The sequence below is a fragment of the Nannobrachium achirus genome (assembly GCF_963921795.1).
Source record: "Nannobrachium achirus genome assembly, chromosome: 19".
Lineage (NCBI taxonomy): Eukaryota > Metazoa > Chordata > Actinopteri > Myctophiformes > Myctophidae > Nannobrachium > Nannobrachium achirus.
In genome coordinates, this window is record NC_137826.1 from 27,388,015 (window position 1) to 27,414,369 (window position 26,355).

The window sequence follows — 26,355 nt, forward strand, 5'->3', positions numbered from 1 at the left end:
TGCCTCACATCCTGCAAGTTGACTTTCAGGCCACAGAATATTTTTCTTAATGTCATCATTAGAATTGTGCAAAGAAATATTTTATCAACATCTTTCTAATAATGAATGTGTCATTGGTCTGAATAATTGATGTCACAGCTAATGCTACCAAAGGAGTTCCGACAAGATGGCGACCGAGTAGGACGCGTTTGTTGAGCTCTGTGGAGGTGCATAGTTTTCACATTTTTTAAGCCCATTTTTTACTGCCTTTATAGTTCTTTTGAGACTTTAAACGCCCAAAACACTGGTGAGCGTCTGTTTTTGCAGTTGTTTCGTGTTTCATGCCGAATACGATTAACACGAGGTCGAGGAGTACCAGGTCTCCGACCGCAAACGTCGACAACATGGCCGGCGCAATGCAGGGCGACGCTGACGCTCCGGTTACAAAGAGCATGCTGCGCGAGGTCCTCAAGGAATCACTGAAAGAGTTTATGGATGGTTTTATTCAACCCATGATGCTTGGCTTGGAGAAGAAATTACTGAAGAAGATTGATGACTTCGGAAAGGAGCTGCGTCCTGCAGTCGCCACGCTGAACACGACCGTGGCTGAACATGGGGAGGCCATTGAGAACTTTGGTTCCTCCATGGACAGTTTGCAGATGTGTATCACTGAATTGGAGAGAAGATGTGCTAATCTGGAGGAGAAGCTCGTCATAGCAGAAGACCGGAGTCGTAGGAACAACATAAGAGTGATTGGGATCTCTCCTGGGCTAGAAAAGGCTGACCCAGTGGCCTTTATCCAGTCTTTTTTGCAGAAAACATTCCCCGACGAGTTTCCCGACTCCCCCCCGGAGGTGGATCGTGCTCATCGGACCGGCAATCCACGTTCTGATAAGCCAAGGGCTTTCCTGGCAAGGATCCATTTTTTCCGGGTAAAGGAACGCATACTCCAGCTCTCCAGGAAAGCAGGCCAACTGACATACAATGGCAAAAAGGTGTATATTTTCCCCGACTGGTCTGCTGAAACATCAAAGAGAAGGGCAGCTTTCGGGCCAGTAAAGGAATTCCTACGTTCCATCACCGCGGAAGGAGTTAAATACGGAATAAGGCACCCGAGCAAATTCTGGATAACCGTGGATGAGGCGACTTCTACTTTCAACTCACCCAAGGAAGCTCTGGCCTTTTGCAAGGATAAGTTCAAGACTCCAGGTGCTGCGGACGAGACTCTAGCTACGCAGGATGATGAGACGACAGTTACAGAGAACTAACTTTTACCAGGGACACTTTTGCTTTCGTGATCGCGTGCTTTCAAACACATTCTGCCGATGTGATATCCTTTTGCCTTTAATGGTCTGTTGGTAAGCTGGCTGGGACTTTGGAGATGACTTTTACGCAGCGTCTTTCTTTCCTCACTCTCTCCTCCTCCTCCTCCCCAAAGGGTGAGTTGTTAATGTAAGCCTACTTATTGTTTTGGACTCATCATCTGACTTGACGTTGTGTTTTCAAGTGTTTCGTTTCATAATACCTATTTTATTTGTTTTATTTTTTAACAAGATCTGTAAGCAGATGGGTGTTACTCGTTTTAATTTAGGTTACCGCAAGGAGAGAGGATTTAGGGCTGCTAAAGCTATAAGCATAATTCACTGTCTTTTTTGTTTGAATATAATGGACATTGTTCTTGTTATTATTGTATTCCTTTTCTTTGCTCTTATTGAGCGTTGTGCTGCTTACTATATAGGTCTAGAGGGTTTTATCTCTCTCTGTTAAGCTTTGTCTAACGTGTTCCGTGTCGCGGTTCGGACGGAGCCTGCTCTCTCTCTCGTCTTCCCTCTATGTCTCTCTATCTATCTCGGCTTTCCCTCTCTCTCTCTCTCTCTCTCTCTCTCTCTCTCTCTCTCTCTCTCTCTCTCTCTTTCTGTTAGGTAATGGCGGCTATGTTGGTTGTTAGTTTATGGTTCGTTTATGCCGCCTAAAACGCTACTTTCTCGGGTAGGAGGGCGAGACTGGGCTTTGGCCTTTGTATTGAGTAATGTAGCCTACTGTTTAAGGTGAAACAGATATAAATAATATGGTCTAAATTGTGAAGGCTCCGCGGTTCCAGAGACCACTCGCTCTCCCGCCCTTTCTCTATGTCTCTCTACCTATCTCTGCTTCTCCTCTCTCTCTCTCTCTCTCTCTCTCTCCCTGGCTCATTGACTCGTTCTTTTTTTTCCTTTTTTTTCTAATCTCAATAGCTGGCGGATGTACGATCTCGTGGCGCGTTGGCTCTACGTGCTTGTGGATCCGCTGTCTGGGGGGGGGGGGGGGGGGGGGAGTTATTTACCTACTTTACTTGTTGTCTTCTAAAATGTTAATTTCTTGATGGGGGGAGAGGGGAGCTCTGTATTGGGATATTTATTTTGTAGTCGTGATTGGGTAGGTTCACTGTTTGAAGTATGGTAGTTTACTGTTTAAGACGGAAACAGACTTAACTAATATGATTGACATTTATCTAAGTTTGCACTGGCCTTTTGGGCATGTACAGGGAGCTGTATATGGCGCAGTATGCATTATGTGTGCTGTGTTGTATATGGTTTCCTGATCATACATAACTGTGTTTTAAGTAAATACTTATGTATACAGACTTTTCTTTTCTTTCCTTTTTTTCCCCCTTCTAATTAGTAATTGTGGTTTGTATGCATGGATGCATGGGGGGGCTGTATGTGGCGCAGTATGCATTAACACTGTGTGTGCTTTGCTGCATATGGCCCCCCGGATGTGCTTTTAATTTCTATTTCTAACTACATATGTAAGTGCATATATTTTTTATATCATATACACTGATTTCCTTTTTTATTTATTTTTATTATTAATATTATATTAGTGCCTTGTCGTGGTGACAGCCTTATTTCCACTTATCTGTCACAAGTGTTTGGTTATTTGCATTAACGTGGCTTATAGGGCTTTATCACATTCTAAGTGGGCCTAATGCTGGACTGATTATTATTATTACAGTTGTTATAGTCCCCTCAATTTTTTTTTCCCTTTATTCTTTTCTTTTTTCTCTCCCCCTTCTTTACTAGAAATGTTAACATACCATTCTCATTTATTTAAGTGATATGAAGTGGGGAGATTGATCATAATTTGAGCTGATGGAATGTTTGAGAGCTATTCAGCCACAAGAAGGCACTTTTTTGTTGTTGTTGTTTTTACTTTGGTGATATGTTATATATTTACATAACCACCAGAGGGCAATGTATGGTTACTTTTGGGCAGTTACTTGTTTGCACTCTCTGACAGAGTGAAATGAAGGTTGACTAATAGGTTGATGGGGTGGGGAACTGTTTTTGTGCACTCTGATGCTAATGGGGTTTTCCCCCTCAAGCTTCAATGTTATGTGTTTTTTTATGTTCGTTTGATGTTGCTTTTTCCTTTCTGTTCCTTTTGGGGTTGTTTTGTTTTTCTGTTGGGAAGGTTTGTTGTGAGGGACCAACTAGGAAATTCTAAAATGTTCTACTGTGCTTGCTGTGCGTATGGTTTGAACCACAATTATGACAGAATATAAATTTCTAAGTTTCAATGTAAGGGGAGCGAATATACCGCATAAGCGAACCAGCATTTTGGGGGTTTTGCGATCTAAATCAATTGACTTTGCATTTATACAGGAGTCTCATCTTTTAAAAGAGCATTCCAACCGATTGGCTAATAAACATTATCGTGTTTTAGCCTTTTCAGCTGCTTCTTCCAAAACCAAGGGAGTAGCCATATTGGCTAGACGTAACCTTAGGTTGGATTTTTTGGGTGATTGGTCTGACAGTGACGGGAGGATAGCTGTTGCTAAAATCCGCTTGGAGGGTAAAATGCTAGCACTAGTCTCTGTGTATGCTCCAAATGTTTTAGACAAAGAGTTTTACAAATTACTAACTAAAACCTTATTGGAACTGACGGATTTCAAAATCATTGTTGGTGCTGACTTCAATGCAACATGGCAACATAACCTAGATAGATCCACTGGGGTAGAAAGCAGAGAACAAGCACTAGCGTCTGCAGAACTACGTGCTTGGGCAAACTCAACTGGCTTACTCGACATTTGGCGTTTAATGAACCCAACGGTTAGAGATTTTTCTTTTCTGTCGGGTAGGCATGCTTCATTCTCTAGGATCGATTACGTTTTTGCCCCTGTTAGCTTGTTTCATAAAATTGCCAAGGTAGAGTTGCTCCCAATGTCACTCTCGGATCACAAGGCGGTGCTGTGTGTTGCTTCACTGAAACAGGTTATAGATAGAGCTCCTAGATGGCGGTTTAACACCACACTGCTGCGCGATGCGGCATTTGTAGCTCAGTTTCAAACTGGTTTGCGTGAATTTATAAATATCAATACAGGCTCAGTTGAGGATCCCAGAATTCTTTGGGATGCAATTAAAGGCTTTATCAGGAGTAATACAACCCTCTATGCGTCCACTCAGAGAAAATTAAGGTCAGCCAAACTGGTGGAATTGGAATCTCGGTTTTCTACTTTGGATAATTCTCTCCAAAATAACTTTGATGTTAGTACAGCAACTCAGAGGGAGCTAGTTAAGAAAGAAATTAACTCCATTCTCAAGCGCCGCTCAGAATTTCAAATGAAACGCACAAGGCAAAACTACTATTTTAATAGTGCAAGACCCAGTCACTTACTGGCTTTACGTCTTAGATCCAATGAGCATTTTGCTGATATTGTTAGTGTCAAATCAACAACGGGAGCCATGGTTACAGAACCCAAAGAGGTCAATGCCACGTTTCGTGCTTTTTATGATGAGCTCTACACCTCCGAGGTCATTCACGATGATGCAGTATGCAATAATTTTTTATCCAACATACAGTTACCAACCCTTAGCGAGGCGGATGCGGAAGCCTTAGATAGACCGCTCCATCTGGCGGAATTACAGGAAGCTGTGCTCGCAATGCGTAGGGGCAAGTCGCCTGGTTTGGATGGGATACCCCCTGAACTTTATGCCATCTTTTGGGAAGATCTAGGTCAGCTGATGCTAGACATGTTTCGATATGCAATTGAAAGTGGCTCTTTCTCCAGGGATGTGAATGTAGCTATTATATCATTATTGTTGAAGAAGAACAAGGATCCCACAGATTGCGCAAGCTATAGACCGCTTTCACTTTTGAATTCTGATCTAAAAGTTTTTGCTAAGGTGCTTGCGCGTCGCTTGCAGGGTTTTATGACCACCTTAGTACACTGTGATCAGACAGGTTTCATAGGAACTAGACTAGCCTCTGATAATGCTAGACGACTATTGCATATCATCGATAGGGCTAAGGAGCTGAGGACCCCCGCCGCAGTGTTGTCGCTCGATGCGTTGAAGGCATTTGATCGTCTGGAATGGTCTTACCTGTGGGCTGTACTAGATAAAATGGGATTTGGTGCTTCATTCATACATTTTGTTAAAGTACTTTATTCTAATCCGTCAGCGATGGTCCTAACCGGTAAGATCTGTTCGCCGCTATTCACGATTGGCAGATCTTCGAGGCAGGGTTGTCCCCTTAGTCCTCTCCTTTTCGCACTTTCACTCGAACCCTTGGCTCAGACAGTGCGTCAGTCTGCAGATATTACTCCTGTTTCGATTAACAACACACAGCATCGCATTTCCCTATATGCTGACGATATTCTACTGTTCATTGAGAATGCACCACAGTCAATTACTCACGTCCTTCAAATCTTTGATCAGTTCAGTTCCATTTCCGGCTACAAAATTAATTGGACGAAGTCAGCCCTTCTACCTCTAAATGATCAGATGAGATCTGCTATCCTGCCGCCCATAATCCCAGTAGTAAGCCAATTCAAATATCTTGGCATAGATATTTTCCCCTCTCTTCAGGCTATTGTTAAGAACAACTATGGTGACACTCTAAATAAGATTTGTCTTGATTTAGATAGATGGTCATCTTTGCCCAACTCTCTCCAAGCTCGAGTTTCAATCATAAAGATGAATGTTCTTCCTAGGGTTAACTTTGTAAGCTCTATGCTCCCTTTGCCACCACCGCCGCAATACTGGAATAAGCTTCACTCTTCGATATCTAAGTTTGTGTGGAAAGGGAAACGCCCTCGTCTTAAACTTTCTCTATTACAACGTGCTAGAGATGATGGCGGCCTTTCATTGCCCAACTTTAAATTTTATTATTGGGCCTTCACGCTCCGCCCCCTTTTAAATTGGTTTAACCCAGCAAATAAGGTTTCTTGGAGAGAGCTTGAGGAGAGTTTAGTGCAGCCTGTTGAATTGAGAGATCTTATCTATTCAAACATAACTACACATCAATGCAAAGTTCGCTTTGGACCTATCATTTCTCATTTAGTGGCAGTATGGAGAGCAGCTGAAAAGATGTGTAAGATTGATTGTAAATGGAACTTATTTTCCCCAGTGTTCAATAATCAAAGACTTTTAATCGAGGATCGCCCCATTCGCTTTCCAAGGTGGAGGGCTAAGGGGATTCGTACATTAGGGGACTTATTTGATAGAAATGGTTTACGACCTTTTCGAGATTTGTGTGACATCTTCAATCTGCCTGGAAATACCCTTTTTTTCTACTTCCAACTGAGAACGTCCATGAGGACCTATGGGGTCCCATGGCAAGCTCCCCTTAGATTGCACCCCTTCCATGAGTTTATCTGTGATGGTAACAGAACAAGAGGTTTGGTTTCCACCCTCTATGGTTTTTTATTAGACTGTAGTTATGGGCCCCTATCTGTTGATACTGTTTGGAGGAATGATGTACCAAATTTGGACCCTGACTTTTGTTGGGACACAGTGTGGTCTAACATTAGGCTATCTTCTAGAAATCCAGACCATCAACAAATTCATTTAAATTTTGTTCATCGGACTTATTTAACTCCCCGCAGACTATGTGCTATGAGGATTTTGAATAATCCCAACTGCACTCTCTGCGCCTCAAATAGTATTGGTACCTTCCTTCACATGGTTTGGGAATGCCCAAATGTGTCGTCATTCTGGAATATGGTTGCCTCAAAACTTTCAACTATTTTTAGTATTAATATCATATCTTCTCCTTCTTTATTTTTATTAAATGACGTCTCACAGTTGCAACTAAACAATATACGCAAGCGCATCTTCTTTGCTGGATTAACGGCGGCGAAGAAGATGGTAGCTACGCGGTGGAAACCTCCTCATACGTTAACGTTTCGCCAGTGGGCCTTAACCTTTCTAGATATAGTATATTTAGAGCAGTCGATAGCAAGGTTACACGGAGCAAAAGAAGAAAACATTAATATGTGGTCGGACATTGCAGATAAGCTTAAGGCTATGATTCAAGAAATCACTATATAGTGGTAACAGCCTAGCACAGGCATGCACTATTGTACATTCCGTGTTGGTCCGGGGAAAGGGGGTGGGTGGGTTTTCGTTTTCTTTTCCTTTTCTTGTTTTGCTATTGTTTGTGTTTGTCTGTTAATTGCATTTTTCTTTTGATTAATGTTTTACTTTTTCTTGTTCTATTCATATGTATGTCTCTAATTTCATGTTATGGAAAATAAAAATAATTGATAACAAAAAAAAAAGCTAATGCTACCAAAAACATTTGCCGTAAACTCCATCTATATCTTATTCAGAGATTAGGTATTGACAGAAATGAACAAACTGGGTCAAGTCTCTCATGATGACACTGCTGTGCTATTAGTGATTATTTGCTACAGGAAAATATTCCTCACAAACTCCCACTCTATGCACACATTTGGACAATTTAAAGTTAAAAGTAGGTGAGAATGAAGAGCGAAGTAAACTGAAGTGTTTCCCCTACGCATTCAGCAGCAGCGCCCCACCAAAGGTGTAAAGAAACAAGTCCTGCAGCTTCGCTCCATTGTAAGACGGTGTGTTGCCCCAAAAAGAACAGATCTACAAGCTAGTTTATTTCACTATTCAATTCTCACCCTGAATGGGACCAACATCTCTGTTTATTATTATAATTGCAACCACAAAGGTTTTGTTTTAGACCCACCTTGAACACTGAGTGTGTGAGTTTCCTATTATGGGTGATTGTCTTCCTTCAATTTATTATACTTTATGTTCAGAAAAAGTTTAGACATCCAATACAGTATGTAAACTAGTCATTACTTTGCATACATGTACTAAATGCAAGCCAGTCTTCTGGTGCTGACAATGTAATTTTTTTAGAGAGAGCAAAAAGTGTCCAGCAGCTCTAAATCCTAGGGGAAACCGTGGGTAGAGAAGAGATGCTAACATTCCATACATGTTTGTGGGGCTTGGCCAGCCGCGCTTCTAACAACAGAGCTTCTGCTCATCCGCCGTGCGCTTCCTCATGAGCTGTTCACAACATGTATCCTCTGGTAGTGGGAATCTCTCACATCTCAGGCTTAACCCAACCTGAGGACAATTCTACAAATGCCTTCTAAATCGGTAGTTCTCACACTTTCAATATTAAAACATTTAAATAATAGAAATATCGAGATATACAAGCTTATATCTGCTATTTTTTGAATAGCCAACGCTGAAATCTAAAATGACACTTGCTTTCCCGGTTTTAATGACCCTTACAATTGTTTACTTGTAGACTATTAGTGTTACAAATGGATAGATTAGCACTAAGTATTTAACAGTATGGCGTTGTTAGTACACCAGAGAGTGTGTGTGTGTGTGTGTGTGGGGGGGGGGGGGTGGGGGGGGGGGGTGGCACTCTGTCATCGCATCACCTTGTTAGTGTGATCGGGGTGAGCGAGGTGACTTGTTGTGACAGACCATGTGCTTAGTCATAGACTTAGTCGTGACACACAAGGAGAGGACGTGTTGGCATTAGTGTGTAATGTGGCATAACATTGATAATGTGCTTAAAATAAAAACACTCTCATCCCATGAGCAGGTTGTGTATGATTCCAAAGCCGTTTAGCAGCTCTGGTAACAGCCAATTATGAAAAATCTGATTCAGTTTTTCTACGATTCTTTACTTCCGCAGTTGTGAACTTTTGACTCTGGAGCCTCTTCTTACACCTGAGAAAAGCTCTACTTACACACCCACATCGCTAATAATACATTTATTTTGGCTGCATCCTGCTGCATATACAACACAATACACCGCTTTTCAGTTCATCATTCAAGCCGCAGGGAATCTAGACGCCGGGGTCTGAGTAAACGCTGGACAATTAATTATAGTTTTTAACAATTGTTTCAAGGAGTGAATAGAAATGAATGGGGTGTTGGGGACCTAAAACATATATTACAGCAGTGGTTCTCAACCTTTTCAGGCCATGACCCCCCCCTACCCCACCCCACCCCCACCCTGACGACTCTGACGAGCACTAAGAGTTAAGGCATTACATTTTGTATAACACATGTCTATTGTGAGAATAGCAGATCTGCATGCTCACAACATGTAGATCGGCTATTTTCACAATTTCTGCCTCTAATATTGGACAATTTGGCCAATGTTTAATTTGTAATTTTAGAGGTATTAAAAAGTCCTTAGATTGTCACTTTAGAAACTACATACTGCTGTAACCTCTATACACTTAAACGTTATGTTGGTTTGATTACTGTTGAGTGAGAAAACAATGTTAGACATAATAAGTCATCTGGGGACCCCCCACAATAATGTGAGGACCCCCCCCCCCCCGGGGGTCCCGACCCACAGGTTGAGAACCACTGTATTACAGGTAGGTACCATATTTGCTCTGGAGGAGTCGGCAGCAGCAGTGCAGAAAGAGAGAGGGAGAGGGAGATATTTGAAAAGGAGAAAAGGCCAGTGCTGTGCTGGAGCAGCAGAAATGTTTCCAGGGTGATGTCATCTTCCCTACTGTCTGACCACCTGACCGCTGGGAAGCAACAGCACTGTCTGCTGCCAAGGGATACCAGCCCCTCACACACTCGCAAGTGCACGTGCACAGGGACGTGCAGAGAATGTTAGAGCAGGGGTTTTCAAAGTGGGTGACGGGGCACCCCGGGGTGCCGTGACGGCAGTCCAGGGTTGCAGCGAGATAATTTGATAATATATTTGGAATTTATTTAGACACTTAAAAAAATATTGAGTATAATTTTAAACTATTTTCAGTCAATTCTAACCAAAATGGCTATTCTCTCAACGTTTTAATTGTAGGGGTGCCTCAGATTAAGAAAATATTTATGGGATGCCCTGAGCCAAAAAGGTTTGGGAACCACTGTGTTAGAGAGGCAGGGGCTGAAATTTCTAAAAGATCGAAAATAGCAGACCTCCAAGCTCACAATGCGTCTCGTTGTGAGCTTGGAGGTCGGCTATTTTCGTTACTATTTCGATACCACGCTAAACTAAGCATAATCAAGTGAATACTGGAGATGTGGTTTACGGCATGGATTTCTACACAGAGATGGCAATTCATTCAACATAAGATGCTGCATTTCAGTTCAGGAGAGTTTGGAAAAGACAATTCTCTTGAATGCTGCCTCCAGATATGGCACATGGAAAGAGGGCATTTGCATTTCTTTCACCATAGTAAAAACTGCATTCGTGGTCTGGAGAGGGCACTTTTTACAGACAGATAAAAGGGCAGGGGCTCAAGCCCCCTTTTATATCTATGCAGACACAAACACACACACAAACACACACACACACACACACACACACACACACACACACACACACACACACACACACACACACACACACACACACACACACACACACACACACACACACACACACACACACAGGATGATGGCACAATACCGCACAGAAGTGCAAAAACCAAAAGTCTTACAAGCCAGAAGCCACACATTCACTTGTGGAGTAAAGCAAGGCTCTATTACTTTGAATTAATTTCCTTTCACCACAAATAGCAGAGAGCCACTTTACTCAGATCAAAGCTGAGAGGGAGAGAACGAGGGACAGAGTATGAGAATGACAGAGAAGACAAAAACAAAACATAGAAAGAAGTTCCTCAAATCCATCTGCGCAATCATCAGAGGGATGCGCCGCTCAGCTTTGAGAACAGAAGCTTTTAAAGACATAGCGTAATTCAACAAAGCACCAAGAAAGGCAATCATATTCTTTATTAGAATAAAAAAGCAACAGGTTGAACGGCTTGACAACCACAAAAATGCAAGGAGTTATCTGTTGTTTTGTCGTATGGCAAATCTCAGTGTGAACAGGGTCTTAGTACTCCTCACTATTCTTAGGAACTGTAGCCCATGTTAGTTATTTTCATGGAGTCGCTGGGTCACTGTGCCCTTAGTAATTTGAGTTGTGTGACCACAATGATAGTTTCATCATTACCCTGAGCCATGGACAACCTCATAGTGAATTTAAGTAAAGCTTTTGCAGTTGTTGTTTAAATATGTATGTATGTATGTATGTATGTATGTATGTATGTATGGGGCACGTACCTTTTAGGCGAAGCCCGAACTGGCGAAGTGGGGAAATGTCCGATACCGTAGTGATCTGGCGAACGTCTTCTGGACAGGGCGTTTATCGTGCGCTTGCCCAGGCCTTACGGCCTGGGCATAAATATAACGATTGCATTCACCACGGCTTCGTAACTCGCGCGGCCGGCGGAGCGCCGCGGCCACTCGCGCCTGCGGCGCTCGGGGGCGAAGAGCAGGACCAAGGTCCGCTGGCCTTCGCGCCGCTTGCAGTGTCGTGGACAATCGATTCGCCAGATCGCTACGGTAGGAGACAAATCCCCACTTCGCCTGTTCGGGCTTCGCCAGAACAGGACTTTCCCGTATGTATGTATGTATGTATGTATGTTCGTATGTATATACACACACACACACACACACACACACACACACACACACACACACACACACACACACACACACACACACACACACACACACACACACACACACACACACACACACACACACACACACACACACAGACAGACAGACAGACAGACACATGCATCATTATTTTCTAAATTATTTGGTAAAATTGTACCTGCAAGCTATGGGGCACGTCTACCACAAGAAAATGGACGGTAGAATGACCAATTGGACGCCTGTTCGTCCAGCGTATAGGCTCTACACAATACTAACTAGCCAATTACAATATTCCTATCTCTCCGCCTTATGGGATGGTACAGGTAGCCAATCGCAGGCATGGAATTGCCGGCACAAGCCAAGGCTTCAGACTGAAATGCAGACTCATTCAATTTGTAATTCTCAATCAGTAACACAAATTAAAAAGGACACCATTGGAGGATTTATATGTATCCTAGAATTCCATATATTGCTACCCTGTCAGGTGATAAGAAGCACCTTGATCATCATGCATTGAAGGAAGCATGAGCTCAGTTTGGGGGAGAGTAGCGCACAGGATTACAGCTTAGGCAATTGAATTGGCACCGGGTGAAAAATGGGTTACAAATTTAGAGGATGAAGGGTAGCATAAAAACAGGTTCAATGGTACAATGGCCAAATCCACACTTCATGGCTACCTGACCCCTGCTTCAATCTACTGACTAGAAGTGCAACGATGCAATGCAATGCTCAGCCATGATTTTAGGCTGCTGTTTAACTTCATTACTATGCTCAGAGGGTATTTTAACTACAGATCTGAGTTGTCCAACACAATCAAGTAGCCTAATTGGAAGGGATTTGCACATTCAATCTGTGACTTGGGCTAGTCCAGGCACAATGCAGGAGTGCCTTATAATCTACACTGTGACAAGGTCAAAGGTTAGACACCATATAAAGGATTTACCCCCATTAACCCTTGTGTACCTATTTTGGATATACCATTATAGGCAAGATGTTTCTAAAATGTTATCAAAAAACAACTAATTGATCAAAAAACATCAGCTATGTTTGCTGTTTGTCATACAACAAAGTAAGCAGTTAAATCGAAATTTGAGTGCTCTGTACCAAACACTACAGTAGATTGTGGATAGTACATGGAAATGGAAGGAGAACTGGGCAGGGAGAGAAGGAGGGAGGATGCCATAGCAGATTAACTACCAAGACTTCCTTAAAGCTGCCTCCTCTGTTCTGCTCTATGACAGACCTCCAATCCTGTGGGAAGGTGGGAGGAATGGGAGGAATGCCGGGCAGGAGGGAGGGCTATGAAGGCAGGGGAAGTCATTGGAGGGGGAGTGAAGGGAATCAGGGGAAATGTAAAGACCACATAATACCCTCCGTTTCTCCAGTTGAAAATCACTTTTTTGTGTTTTTTTGTTACTCTGCCAGACTAACGGGAAGTAAACAAATGTACCTTGCGCATGTGAAACTGTGTTATTGGGGCTGCTTGTTCAAGCACCTGTGTGTGTGTGTGTGTGTGTGTGTGTGTGTGTGTGTGTGTGTGTGTGTGTGTGTGTGTGTGTGTGTGTGTGTGTGTGTGTGTGTGTGTGTGTGTGTGTGTGTGTGTGTTTGTGTGCACATGAGCAACGCATGCAATGTGTTAATGTCAGAGTATTTCCTCTACTAGCAGGCAGAGACAACAGAAGAGAGAGGAAACTAGGGATGGGACGATATGAACATTTCACATCACGATTATTGTGAGAAAAGAAATCGCGATTTACGATATTATCGCGATAATCAAAATCCATTATATTGGGCGGAACATTTGCCAAAAAATAGCAGATCTAAAAGCTCACAAAGATCGGCAATTTTTTGGAAAAGACATTTGATAGAGAGTAAAAAAAAAGACTGTATCAAGTACGTATATTATAAGTATCTTTCACCAATTCTAGAGGGTTTAAGTGGTACCGGATATGCAGCTCAGCAAATAAAAGGTTAATTGATCCCAGTGCATGACGGAGAACGATATCACGAAAAATTAAGTCTCCACGATACGATTATCGTGAGTGTTTTTTATCACGATAATATCATGATCATCCCTACTAGCAGGCAGAGACAACAGAAGGGAGAGGAGACAAAACCTTTATTGGGGCTGATGGATTACTGGTGCTCTGGAGCACATGCATGACTGGCTTTGTGGTTTCCCCTCTAGGCAGAAGAAAGGTGTCAGGAGAACGCTCTGTATTACCTCATTGAAACCATTTCAGATAGTCAAAATCAATATGTAGCCAGAAAAAATTGTATTCATGACAACACTAAACCTTATTGATGCACACATTAGAAGTGAATATACACGTACACGGCCAATGTAACAACATATCATCGTTGTCGGCTGGAAACCTTGTATGTCCAAAACCGTTTGTTTTGTATTTATCATTTATAAAATGATTTAAACTAGTGAAAACAGCCGATCTACAAGCACACAAGCCTCGCACCGCGAGGCGTTGTGTGCTTGTAGATCTGCTGTTTTCACTACTTTTGTGCGACGGCCTTGTATGATGAAGCAGGGCTTTACTTTGCAAAAGAACGTACAAATTTGAAACTTGGAGATACAAGGTTTCCACCCGACAACAACAATATATGACAGCTTATCCCTTCATCCACTCTTCTCAATGTTTATTCTATGCTCAGAAGCACACACTTTATTCTATCATATTGTGCTGGAGACATTATGGCAATGTAAACTTCTAATTATATACTCATTCAGTGCCAATGACGTCTTTTGACATCTTTTTTCAAAAGCCCTGGGTGCCAATGACGTCTTTGACGTCTTTTGTGTTTTTTGTATAGATTTTTTTTTTTTTTTTTTCATTTAAAAAAATTTCAAAAAAAAATCAAAATTCATGGGTGGCACATGAACCTTGGAGCCATTTTGGCATTTGGCACAGAAAGAGTTAAAGGAGCTATAGTCAACTTTTTCTTGAAAAACGGATGCTAAAATACAAATAATGTTTCGAAAATATTTTACAAAAAAATAAGCTTCATATATGTGTTTCTATTTAAAAATGACCACAAAAAGCGTAAAATAATGATAAAATAATCATTTTGGCCATTGTCAGACCAACACTTTGTTTACATTCTAGTCTATAGACTAGGATGTAAACAACGTGTCGGCCCTACAATGAAAAAGTTGACTATAGCTCCTTTAAACAAATGGGCTATCAAAGTGAGCAAATGAAAAACACAGATATATCAGTATAGACTGTACTAGAGAGTCCTCCTCGGGAGACATTCTCGCGGGGGTGTGGAGATTTTGGCATGTTGATTCTAGGGATGTGTCATATTGGCATATTAATGAGGGCCTGATTCTACAGGCATGGCATACAGGCATAATTAACAGGTCCGGGAATGGAAAATGAGGACAAAGATAGATCTAAGTTTGAGGTACTACAGTATAACACTCCTTTTTGGACATTTCGGGGGCGAGAAAAATACATGACATTTAATGAACAGAGGTGCTTTTTCTGAATAATATAAACCACACCATGGGACATTTTTCCCAGTGTGTCTCAGGATCCCAGACATCAATATGGGCTCAGGCATCCATAAGGGCTTTCCTGTGCAGCGCAACTCTATAGTTACTCAGTCATGTAAAAATGTCTGGTGATTAGGCCTGCGTCAGCTACAGTAATGGGAGATGAACACATATTGCAATCATCTGTTAATAACACCTACCATCTAAAAGATTAAGCCGCTCGTCTTCTTTGGTTTACCATCTGAATTCATTTTCTGCACTGTGCATTGCACCAACGTGAGTTCGTTATGTCCAGTGTCCACAATGTTTTTGATGATGTTGGAAATAGCATGCATTAGAATGCGTTAAATTGCTCTTTGTATAGTGGTCAGAACACCACATGCCTAAGCAAATTCCTTGATTGTCACATAATTTCCAAATATCCTTTTAAATTGTTGTCATCAACCTGAGACCACAATCCATCAATGTGAACCGAGTTGGTACAGATTTTGTTTGTTTTTTTGTTATTTTTTAATGCTTTACTTTAAATAAATCAGTGTAGACAGAGAGACAGGAAACCAAGGGCAGAAAGAAAGGAGGTACTGTACATGCAAGACAAGAAAGGCTCTGGATTTGAACCCGTGTCCTCACGCCCACAAGGAGCATATGGCCTGTGCACTGTACTAACTGCCTGAACCACCAGGCACCCCAGCACTGATTTATTTATAGAAATACTTTCCCTGCTTCTTTTTGGCAATAACTTTGACAACTGGCAGCGAGTTCCTGAATAATAGCTAAATTCAAGGCGAGTCAGCAGTAACAAAGGATCTGTGTTGGAACTGAGAGCAATAAACATTCATACTATATATGATGCTGTACATACAACACGTGCCACCAATGAAGCTGGCACTTCCTGGCCTGGGTCTATACAACGTCATGTGACCAAGCGCGTGACCAATATAACCTTTCATTTTCAGCACAAATTTAAAAAGAGCCATCGCATTACCATGGTAATGCAATGGCAAATGGCCTATTAATAATGTAAGATAGCAGAGCAATTAAGGAAATGGCCCATACCAATGAAAAACTCTGGTATTTTCCTTTAAGAGCCATATTTATCTTCTGGTCAGGATCTCTCTGGCAACATGATATATCCAGAGAGCTGGGTCACATGGTCCTGCAGACAGTCTCCCTGGAATCCCTGTTGCTAAAGAGACTGATGGGGTGCAGCAAAGAACGGGGTGTTCGATTTGGAAAGGTGCCGGGAGCTCCCAGGCATTTGTATCCATGTGTCTACTGTCTGCACAAATACACTGTCGCTACTCCACACATGCAGTACATATGAATACTGTATATTATATTCTACATCCACTATTCCACTGTAAAACCCTGGGTGATGATTTAACTCTGAGAGTACAACATTCTCAGTGTTGTTAACCCATAACAGTCCACTTAGCACAATTTGTACACACTCAGCACTAAATGAACACAGATTTTGAGGCGTAGGCTGTCAGCTAGAGTACATCTACTGTATGTAGACTCATTTGTATGCTTGATTGTTGACAAGTGTGTCTGCGTGACCGTCTGCCTATGTGTGTTTGTGTACACTGGAAGCAGGGGGTGGGATAAATTTAGCACCTTAGCCCCTGACTGGAGGCAGTGGCCCTTTATCCTACACTGTCCTACTTAACAGAGCGCTGCTCCCTGCTTCCGTCCAGCGCAGCACACCAGGTCCAGCATGCTCACCTCCTAGCGGCTGACCAATACCGCAGAGCGAGCAAGCAACATCACAAATGCATGTCTACGCAGTACGCACACCCAGAGATACAGCGCAGTTAACACACACGCACACGTCACACGTGTCCCCATTGCATAACTCCTTTCCCTGTGTTTTTTCATTACCATGTTGCTTCGTGACCCCAAGCTACCTTGTAACAACCTCATTGCCATTAGAGCTTGATTTGAAGAGACGCTTCATGTCAGGCAGCAACACATTGAGGCGCAACACACATTTTAGGAAATGCACTACAACGGTGCTTTTTACAGATCAGAATTCAGAAAACCTGTGACACAAAACCCCCCCAACACGTCCACATGGTCAGCGTAAGTTATGAGGGGTAGAAATGCAAACAAGTGAAAGCAAAAGCAGACAGGACATCTGGTTTGTCCAAATCAAGTTGCAACTTTAGAACAGACTGGTTTCGATGGTGCTGTAAGTAACTTCTGAAAACACAGACAACTAGAAGCAGTGCTCTTCCGAGCACAGGTCTCCACCAGGCCACACAAATCGGCCTGTTATAGCGCCACCATGAGGCTGATTTAAAAAATGTGGGGCAGAGGTTCTGAATTAGCATCCAGGGAGTGTGTGTGCTCAGTTTGGCAGCGATCGGGCCAACGGCGCCGGAGATTAGCTGGTAACAACCAGGCCACACAAATCGGCCTGTTATAGCGCCACCATGAGGCTGATTTGAAAAATGTGGGGCAGAGGTTCTAGATTGGCATCCAGGGAGTGTGTGTGCTCAGTTTGGCAGCGATCGGGCCAACGGTGACTGAGATTAGCTGTTCACAAACTGCGAGGACGCACGCACGGACGCACGGACGCACGGACGCACGGACGCACGGACGGACGGACGGACGGAGGGGAAAACATACTCTCCCTCAGCCTTCGGCTGGTGGAGACAATTAGGAGCAAGTCAACGAGTGATAGAAAGAAAGAAAGGAAAATGTTTTGCCTGAAGCTGACCAACAGAGAACCAGCATCCCCCTTCACCTTGGAAACATGCGATCCCGGGGTGCATTTCCCTGCTGCCATGACAACCAGGAGGTCTCCTGTGCTTTCTCTTTGCTTCCCTGTTCTCTCCTCTGCAAGACTAGGGCTGCACCTGACTATGTAACATGACCACAACTGTGGGGTAAAATAAATTCATCTAAATGATTGAGCCATAAAATGATGGTAAAATACAGTAATCATTCAAAATGATCTGCTCAACACAAGTTATCTGATCCTTGAACAGACAACGTAATATTTTCTTTTTCTTCTTCTTCTTTTCAATTTATTTCTCATGGGGAGAGCATATAAATAAACATTACTATAAATTGTACAGTATATGTTGTAAATTGCACTAGTCTAGTTTTAATCCATAGTCCCTGGCAAGGTCCAAAGCTGGCAGCCTAACATCTATTTGGTTAATATCTTAACCCAGCTGTTAAAAACAGAAAGTGCATTTCTAAAAATGGAACATAGACCATTTTGATGAGGTGTATGCAATGAATGTTCTTCTTTTTTACATGATACGTCATTGAATCGATTACTTGATTAAGATCATTTTGTGTCGATCATTTCACTAGTAACTAACTCTCCAGACAAAGTAAAATCTGAGGTGTGACAGAACACCTCCAGACATATGATTATAATTTATAACACTTATCAAAGCCTTTTACAGCCAGCTACAAGCTGGCTGTAAAAGGCTGACAATGTAAGAGGGAGGGAGAGAGAGAGAGAGAGAGAGAGAGAGAGAGAGAGAGAGAGAGAGGTTGGATGGGAGAGAGAACACAGTGCGCTTCTCTGCACATTGGTGTGAGAGAAGAGAGAGCGACAGAGAGAGCGACAGAGAGAGCGAGTGAGAGAGAGAGAGGGGTGATGTAAGCATTTCAAACAAGCTGAGGTTTGGGGTTTGAGTTACAAACACTGTCAAGTAGCAACATGCTCCACCAATTGGAGCCCCCGGTGAGAACACACACACAGTCACACATACACTTGTGTACAGTATCTATTCTAGTTGATTACAGCAAGCGGATGATCAGAGTTAATACAAAGTATGTCATATGCAGCGAGCTAATAGTCTGTTAAAAGACTCATTCATGAACTCACATTTTTCTGTTGGTATTGAGTTTTTGTATATTCATCGTGTTAATTATACGATAGCTGAGGAATAAAGATGATCTGGGATTCTTCAATCCATCTTCAGAGGAGGAGCTCCAGATAATATATTTTACGATGCCATAAATTTAGCCAAAGTCTTAAGCCTAATCCACACAAAAGATTAGCAACCCAACTCCTTGTAACTTGCAACCAGTTGCATATGTCTGAATTGACCCGTTGCACTTCAGTGCTGTTTTGGGATTTGGGGAGATTTGACAAGTGGTTGTGGACTTCAGTTTAATATTTAGCGATCAACAATATAATCGCCAAAGTCACAAGTTTAATTCCAGGTTAACTTGGGGACTGTAACTGTATGTTGCAGGTCAAACCCTTTTTTCTGATCCCTTTGCTTTCCTGCCTCTCTTCTCTTTACTGCATCAACAATCAAGCAGAAATGGCCAGAAAAACTACACACGAAAATGGCACACATAATTCTGCTGTTTGGATTACAACTTAGGCTATGATATGAAGCTAATTTTACAGCTGTAATGTCATACCCCGAATGTGTGTATGTAGTGATATATTGGAACAACGGGGACAGGAATTCCCCTGTAAAACCAGTGAGTGCGAGTGGAGTTTGTTTAAGCCATTAGCCAGCGATTGATGAGGAAGAAGAGGTGATGATCTCTAGTGTCTAACATGACACTTCAGTAACAGGTTTACCCAGGTACTCTGATGAAAAGCTAACAAGGTAATTTTCAAGCGGTGTCAGCAAACACAGTTTACCTAACTGTCTAGGAGTTAGTAGGTCAGGGAGGTCGGGGTGCGGTGTCACAAGTCATTCAGCAGATGTTCATTTGAATTTGAGCTGCTTTTTCTGGACTTGTTCATAGAACAATAACAGGGGGCAAATGTATAAAATGTATGTACAAATGTATACTGAAGTCAAACTTCCACCAGACCAGAGCTTATTAAATCCCCTGCGCTCCCGTGGAGGGGACAGAGGACGATATGTCAAGTGTGAGTGTTTAGACAAGAGCTATTGCCACCATTGAAGGAGGTGGAAATCCCCATTGTGGACATTCAGCCCTCTGCGGTGGCCCCTGTGGGACACGAGGCTAAGCGCCACGGTGAAAGAAGACAGACGGGGAGCAGCTGAGACGCTGTGGAAGTGGTCGCTGGGGAGGCGCGGAGGGAGTGGGGACTGGTGGGTTTCAAACGGTGAGCCCTGCAGGGTTACAACTGTCCCACAATAGTGGCAAAAAAAACAACAAGAGGCGAGCCACTGCGGTGTTCTACTGATAGCGGGCCCCTGCCTTGAATGAAAACAGCCAAGGAAATGTTTCACTGTCAGCCCAGAGCCAGGTTCTTGGGGTGCTAGCGACATCAAACATGCGCGTGCGCGCACACGCACACGCACACGCACACACACACACACACACACACACACACACACACACACACACACACACACACACACACACGCACGCACGCACGCACGCACACACACATGCACGCACATGCACGCACGCACACACACACGCACACATGCGCAAGCACACAGACACAAACACATACACACACACACACACACACACACACACACACACACACACACACACACACACACACACACACACACACACACACACACACACACACACACACAAAGATCTTGTGAATTTCCGTCACAGCTTTGCGGCGCTTTGTTTGCCAAAGTCCCAGCATGGCTGCGGCACGGAGGAAAAACAACAACATCCTCAGCAGAATCCAAGTGAAATTCTGGGTGGCTGCACCACTATTTATAACCTGCTCAGTTTGCCGGGTTAAGAGAGATGAGACAGAGAGAAGCGCAAGGTGAAAGACACACACAGAGAGAGAGAAAGTGAGATAAAGTAAAACAGAGAGATAGAGAGATAGAGGGAGAGAGATCAAACAGAAAGAAGAGGGGGACTTAGAATTACAGAGCTGAGGTAAGAGGGTATACATTGTATGATAATAACTGAAGGAGGAGCTATAGGAAATGCCACAGGGTCACCAAAATCAGTAGGGTTCTTCCTGTATCTGATTATAATGCCACTTTCCATATGTAGTATCATCTAGTTTTCACGCAGGAAACCAAAGTGGTTAAACGGGCAGATTACCGGACATTACCATTCTTAGATCCCTGCCACTAATGGGGCTAAAAATGCTTAACTAATGAAAGCAGCTTTTTCTTTAATATCTTGGTATTCCAATTATCTATATAAACCGGTGTAAAAAAGACAAATAGAGAAAGATCAATATTTGGCAAGTACTCTGATTTGGTGATAACATCAACCAGACAAGCAGATTGCAGAACAGAAGCCAACAGAGATGTACTGTCAGTATACTGGCCATTTGGACAGATTAAAAAAACAGTCCACCGGCTCCTTTCTAGTGGGAGTTTTACTTTAGTTTTGTTTATTTAAATGTTTTCTTTTTTACTTTTAAAGTCCCCCGAGTGGGAGACTCCCTACTTGGAGGAGTGTTATTCTGCACTTTGGGGGTAAAGCTATCATATGTACCTTTTGGGTTAGAAAATCGTTATTAAGCCTGGGCCACTGGTCTAGCGGTCCAGACACTTGGCCTCCATTGCAGCCTGACAGTGTGTCGCAGGTTCGAGTCCCGATCCCAACAACCTTTGCTATGTGTCACTCCCCGTCTCTCTCCCCATTTCCTGTCTATATACTGTATAATATCAATATAATATCAATAAAGGCAGAAAAGGCCACAAAAAAAAACCTTATAATAAATTGCGATATTTGAGAATGCTATGTTGTGAATTATAGTGATATTGGGGAATGATGTTTGATATCTCTCACTGTCAGTAGAAGTGTGTACAGTATAAGGTGGCTGGAGCTCCTTGAGAGAGATTAGACAATACATATTTCGCACATACAGGCCAGATTGACATCTTGTGCAAAGGACCTGTTGTTAGTGATTGTCTGTTGTTCTTAATTCTTCTAGGTTTTGTATTTTGTTTTTCCTCTGTTGGTCTTTCTGTCTGCACTTGAATCGGACTGCAGAATATTTTACTACTGAAAAAGAAAATAAAAAATTGCAGACTGCAGAACTGTTGCAAGATCTCTTCATATGTGCCTGAGCTGCTTGGTCAACCTTGCAAAAAGGTCCTGAATAAATTGGGAGATGTCCAACCATCTGAGCTTTTAAAATGAGCGGTGTGAAGAAGATTGATGGGGAACATGATGCAACGACAATCCTCACTGCCAGTGTCTCTCGTCTGTTATCAGTGAGAGGCCAGATGCTGAAGGACATCCTTGTGCAGCAGATAGCGAGAATGAGGGCGGCTCGGCTGTTTACAAGCACACACACACACAGAAATGGACCTGATACAACCTGGGAAGACTCTGGCACACAGACTTAATGCTTCCCAGGAAGCCTCAGACACTGACATAGACCTGATGCTTCCAGGGAAGAGGGCATGTGAGTGACCCGTGTACAGAGCAGAGTGTAGTGGCCCCTTACCTCTTGTTGATGGGCTTCTCGTCCTTCTCATAGGGCTTCACAAACCACTTGCCAAGGCGAACAAAGCTGCGGTTCATGAGGCAACGCTCCAGCAGGTTATGGATGGCTTTGAAGAGCAGCGTGCGACACTCGTAGGAAAGGCCGTTCTCCCATAGCCCATCATCCTCAGCTGGAAGGAGAGAGAGAATACTGGGTTTATTACAAGCTCTGGAAACCAAATCAGGCTACGACAACTTCACAATCTGAACACAATATGTTAACTGCATCAGTGTCCCATCCTATCCTATATTAAAATTGCCTTGTAGGTGGACGGTTAGGGCAACAGATTGGATGTGGAAATAAGCCAATCTACGTCACATCGCTACACGTTGTGAGTTTGTAGATCGGCTATTTCCACAATTTGTTGTCATGTTTGACAATGTATGATAATTTCTCAACATGGCAACGAGTCTGACAATTATGCTAAATAATTGCGATTATGTCAAATAATTGAGATTATGTCAAATAATTGCGATTAGGTGATTATGTGATCATTGTGACAGGCCTAATGGACAGTGGTGAGTGTCACAAACGTAACATGCCCATATATGGAGACATGACCATATATGGAGACTATTCTGGCACACTGACAGTTATTGACACCTCTGCGATATCACAAGCTCACGGAGGTTACCATATTTGGACACTATTCTGGCGTGCGGACAGTTGCAGGCATCACCGTCTGCCAGACGGTGGGCATCGGAAACGTAACATGGTCATATAAAGAGACATGCCCATATGTGGAGACTATTCGCCTGTGGCATGAGGACGGGTACAGCCACTCTGACAACAGGTACAATGGGTATTGCATAACCAGGTTTTGCATGCATTCTCAACTTGCATCGTTTCCGACTTGCATGCCGTGGCCCCCCGAGTAGACTGATGCCCAAAGGGCACCGGTCTAGTATGTCGTCTCTGTAGGGTGGAATTTACCACCCTACAGCGTGTCTGTATTCAGGAAATGTTGAGGTGCAACGTTTAATGCTGAATTATGTAATTAGAGAAGTTTAGAGAAAACAGATCAATAGAGAGACATGTCGAATATCAACGTTTGTAATTAGCACTTTTAAGTCATATCACCCGGCTCTCGTTTCAACACATGCATGAAAGAATTACACCATTTCCCTATGTTTAGAATTGTCTGTACCCTCTCTCTCTCTCAATTTAATCAGCCTAACGCATGACAATACAACAATGTGCTTACAGGCGTGCCAACACGTTGCCTTCCCAGTCTGGCAAACACTCCAAGAAAGTGTCTATACAATGTAGTGCTCAGAGCTACTGTAACAGGCTGATAAGAAAAACTAGCTTTCATGAATAGCCAGAAATGAAATGCGATAGAGTTGTTTCCATGGCAAGCACAAGAGCATAACTAAGCATATCCAAAGGGGTAATAACCACAACAGATGGGTACAGAAATTGAAAATGCACATTTGCCTGAATGCAAAACCGAGCCAGTCATATCTAGAGTGACATCTGAAAATCTCATCACTGTAAGACAGAGTGATGAAACCGCATACAGGAGTGGCACTCATGGAGTGTGACAGATAGTGTAGTGTAGTGTAGTGTGGTGTAGTGCAATGTAGAAATACTCTGTTACAAGTAAAAGTCCAGAATTCAAAATGCACTTGAGTAAAAGTACAAAAGTAGAATGTATTCATACCGCAGAATGTCCCATTTTAAGTTTTCAAATGTATAAAAAAATCTTTTGAAAATAGCAGATCTACAAGCTCACAATGTGTTGCATTACGACGCATTGTGAGCTTGTAGATCGGCTATTTTCAAATGGCCGAGATGTATATGGGTGAAGTGGTTAATGTATATTTTGTAATAATATACAAAGTAACTAGTAACTAAAGATTTCAAATAAAAGTTGTGGAGTAAAAGTATGATATTTTGTTCCGAGATGTAGTGGAGTAGAAGTAAAAGTACTGAAAACTGGAAATAGTAAGTAAAAAAAAGTAAATTACCGGTACAAATACCTCAAAAACGTAGTACAGTACTTAAGTAAATGTGCTCAGTTATTTTACACCACTGGTGTGTGTGTGTGTGTGTGTGTGTGTGCGCGCGCGCGCGCGTGTGTGTGTGTGCGTGCGCGCGTGCGTCTTATCAGGAGTCAAATGAATGGCTGGTGCTTGCCATGGGGGCTGTGCAGGCACGGCTCCAGGTGCTTGCGGTGCACTCTAGTGTGTGTGGTCTGGGCGTCTCTAATACCTGGGCTTGTCTCTGGATGGCATTCTGTGGCTGGCCTGGATGCCCAGCTAATCTCATTAACAGCCACTGACACTCGCATCTTACAGCACTTAAGCTTCTTTCAGTGGAGTCTACGGCACACATCTCCCTGAGAGCGCCCGCGGATGATGAAACAAACACTGTGTGCACTAACCCCGCATGCACGCGCACGCACACACACACACACACACACACACACACACACACACACACACACACACACACACACACACACACACACACACACACACACACACACACACACACACACACACACACTCACATCACCTCAGCTGACGAGACACTTATCATTTATCATGCAAGGGATTTATCATTGCTCGTAAGCACAAAAAAATATGAGTTAATGAAAATGTACTGGATTTTGTAAAAAAAAGAAAAGAAGCTTTGTTGTCACTGTGGAAAGATGGGTAAATATTGCTTGTTTAGCAGTGACTGTAAGAGCCTTTCAAAAGAGGAAATTATCAATGAAGTGCTTTCCAAAACCACAGGGCAGTGTGCCAGCCAGGTCATACAGTATGAGTGTGTGAGGAGCACCAGCCTCCAAAATCAAACTCGCATTCGGCCAAAGGACAACAACCCTAAGACGAGTAGCTGCTAGTGCCTAGATGACTGTAGCTACCAACTAATTCATCATCAGGTGCACACACACACAACACACACACACACACACACACACACACACACACACACACACACACACACACACACACACACACACACACACACACACACACATCAACCCATTATGAGGAAGGCTGAAATCAGGAACAAATAAAGAAACATTGACAAAATTGAATGATCCCCATTAAAAGCAAATGAGTTCATCAATCCTTACTAGGAAAATATTTAGTTGGAAAAGACCAGGGAGAAGAAATCTTTGTCTAACTAAAGTGAAGCGGTAATGAACGCACAAACTTTTATCAGAGCAACAGCCTTTCTCTGTCAGCTCTGAGTGACTTAGAAAACGCCAGCCCGACAGAAATGGCAGCACAAAGAGTAAGAGTTAGGCATGAATAGAAAACCATGCCAATCAAGGCAATGACAACAGATAAGGGGGAGGGGGAGGGGGGCATGGTAGACAGTTATCATCAGCTCGGCTCATGATAAACACATCTGCTTCCAGACATGAGGAAGAGGAGGGAAGCGGTGAGAAAAATCCGAACCATGAGACATTCAAGGCTCTTTAGTGGCTACGCCTGCATTCCTTATTCTGCCTTTTTAAGTGGACGTTCCTTCACTGGAATTGACAGCCGGGGAGCACAACACCTTCATTTCACATGAACAGCCACAGAGATCCCCTGCCTCTCAACAGAGATCACTTTTGACTCAGCCCTCCTTTCCTTCCTCGTCCTCCCAGAGTCTCTCCTTCCAGTGCCAAGCAGTGCTGAAGCAGGCGTCTGGTTTGCATCAAGCGTCCCCGGCGACCTCATGTTCCTTATACACACAGTTCAAGGCGGACAGGGGGAAAATAAAGACTAAAATAAGGCTCTCTC

At 43.0% G+C, this 26,355-nt stretch overlaps 1 protein-coding gene across 1 annotated transcript in view; it reads right to left on the minus strand.

The window, feature by feature from the left end:
* The window catches only part of med13a (mediator complex subunit 13a), a 118,438-nt gene that overhangs the window by 69,078 nt on the left and 23,005 nt on the right, over positions 1-26,355 (minus strand). Inside the window, 1 exon segment of the mRNA XM_080749694.1 lies at positions 22,571-22,739. Coding sequence (XP_080605820.1) covers positions 22,571-22,739 — 169 coding nt within the window.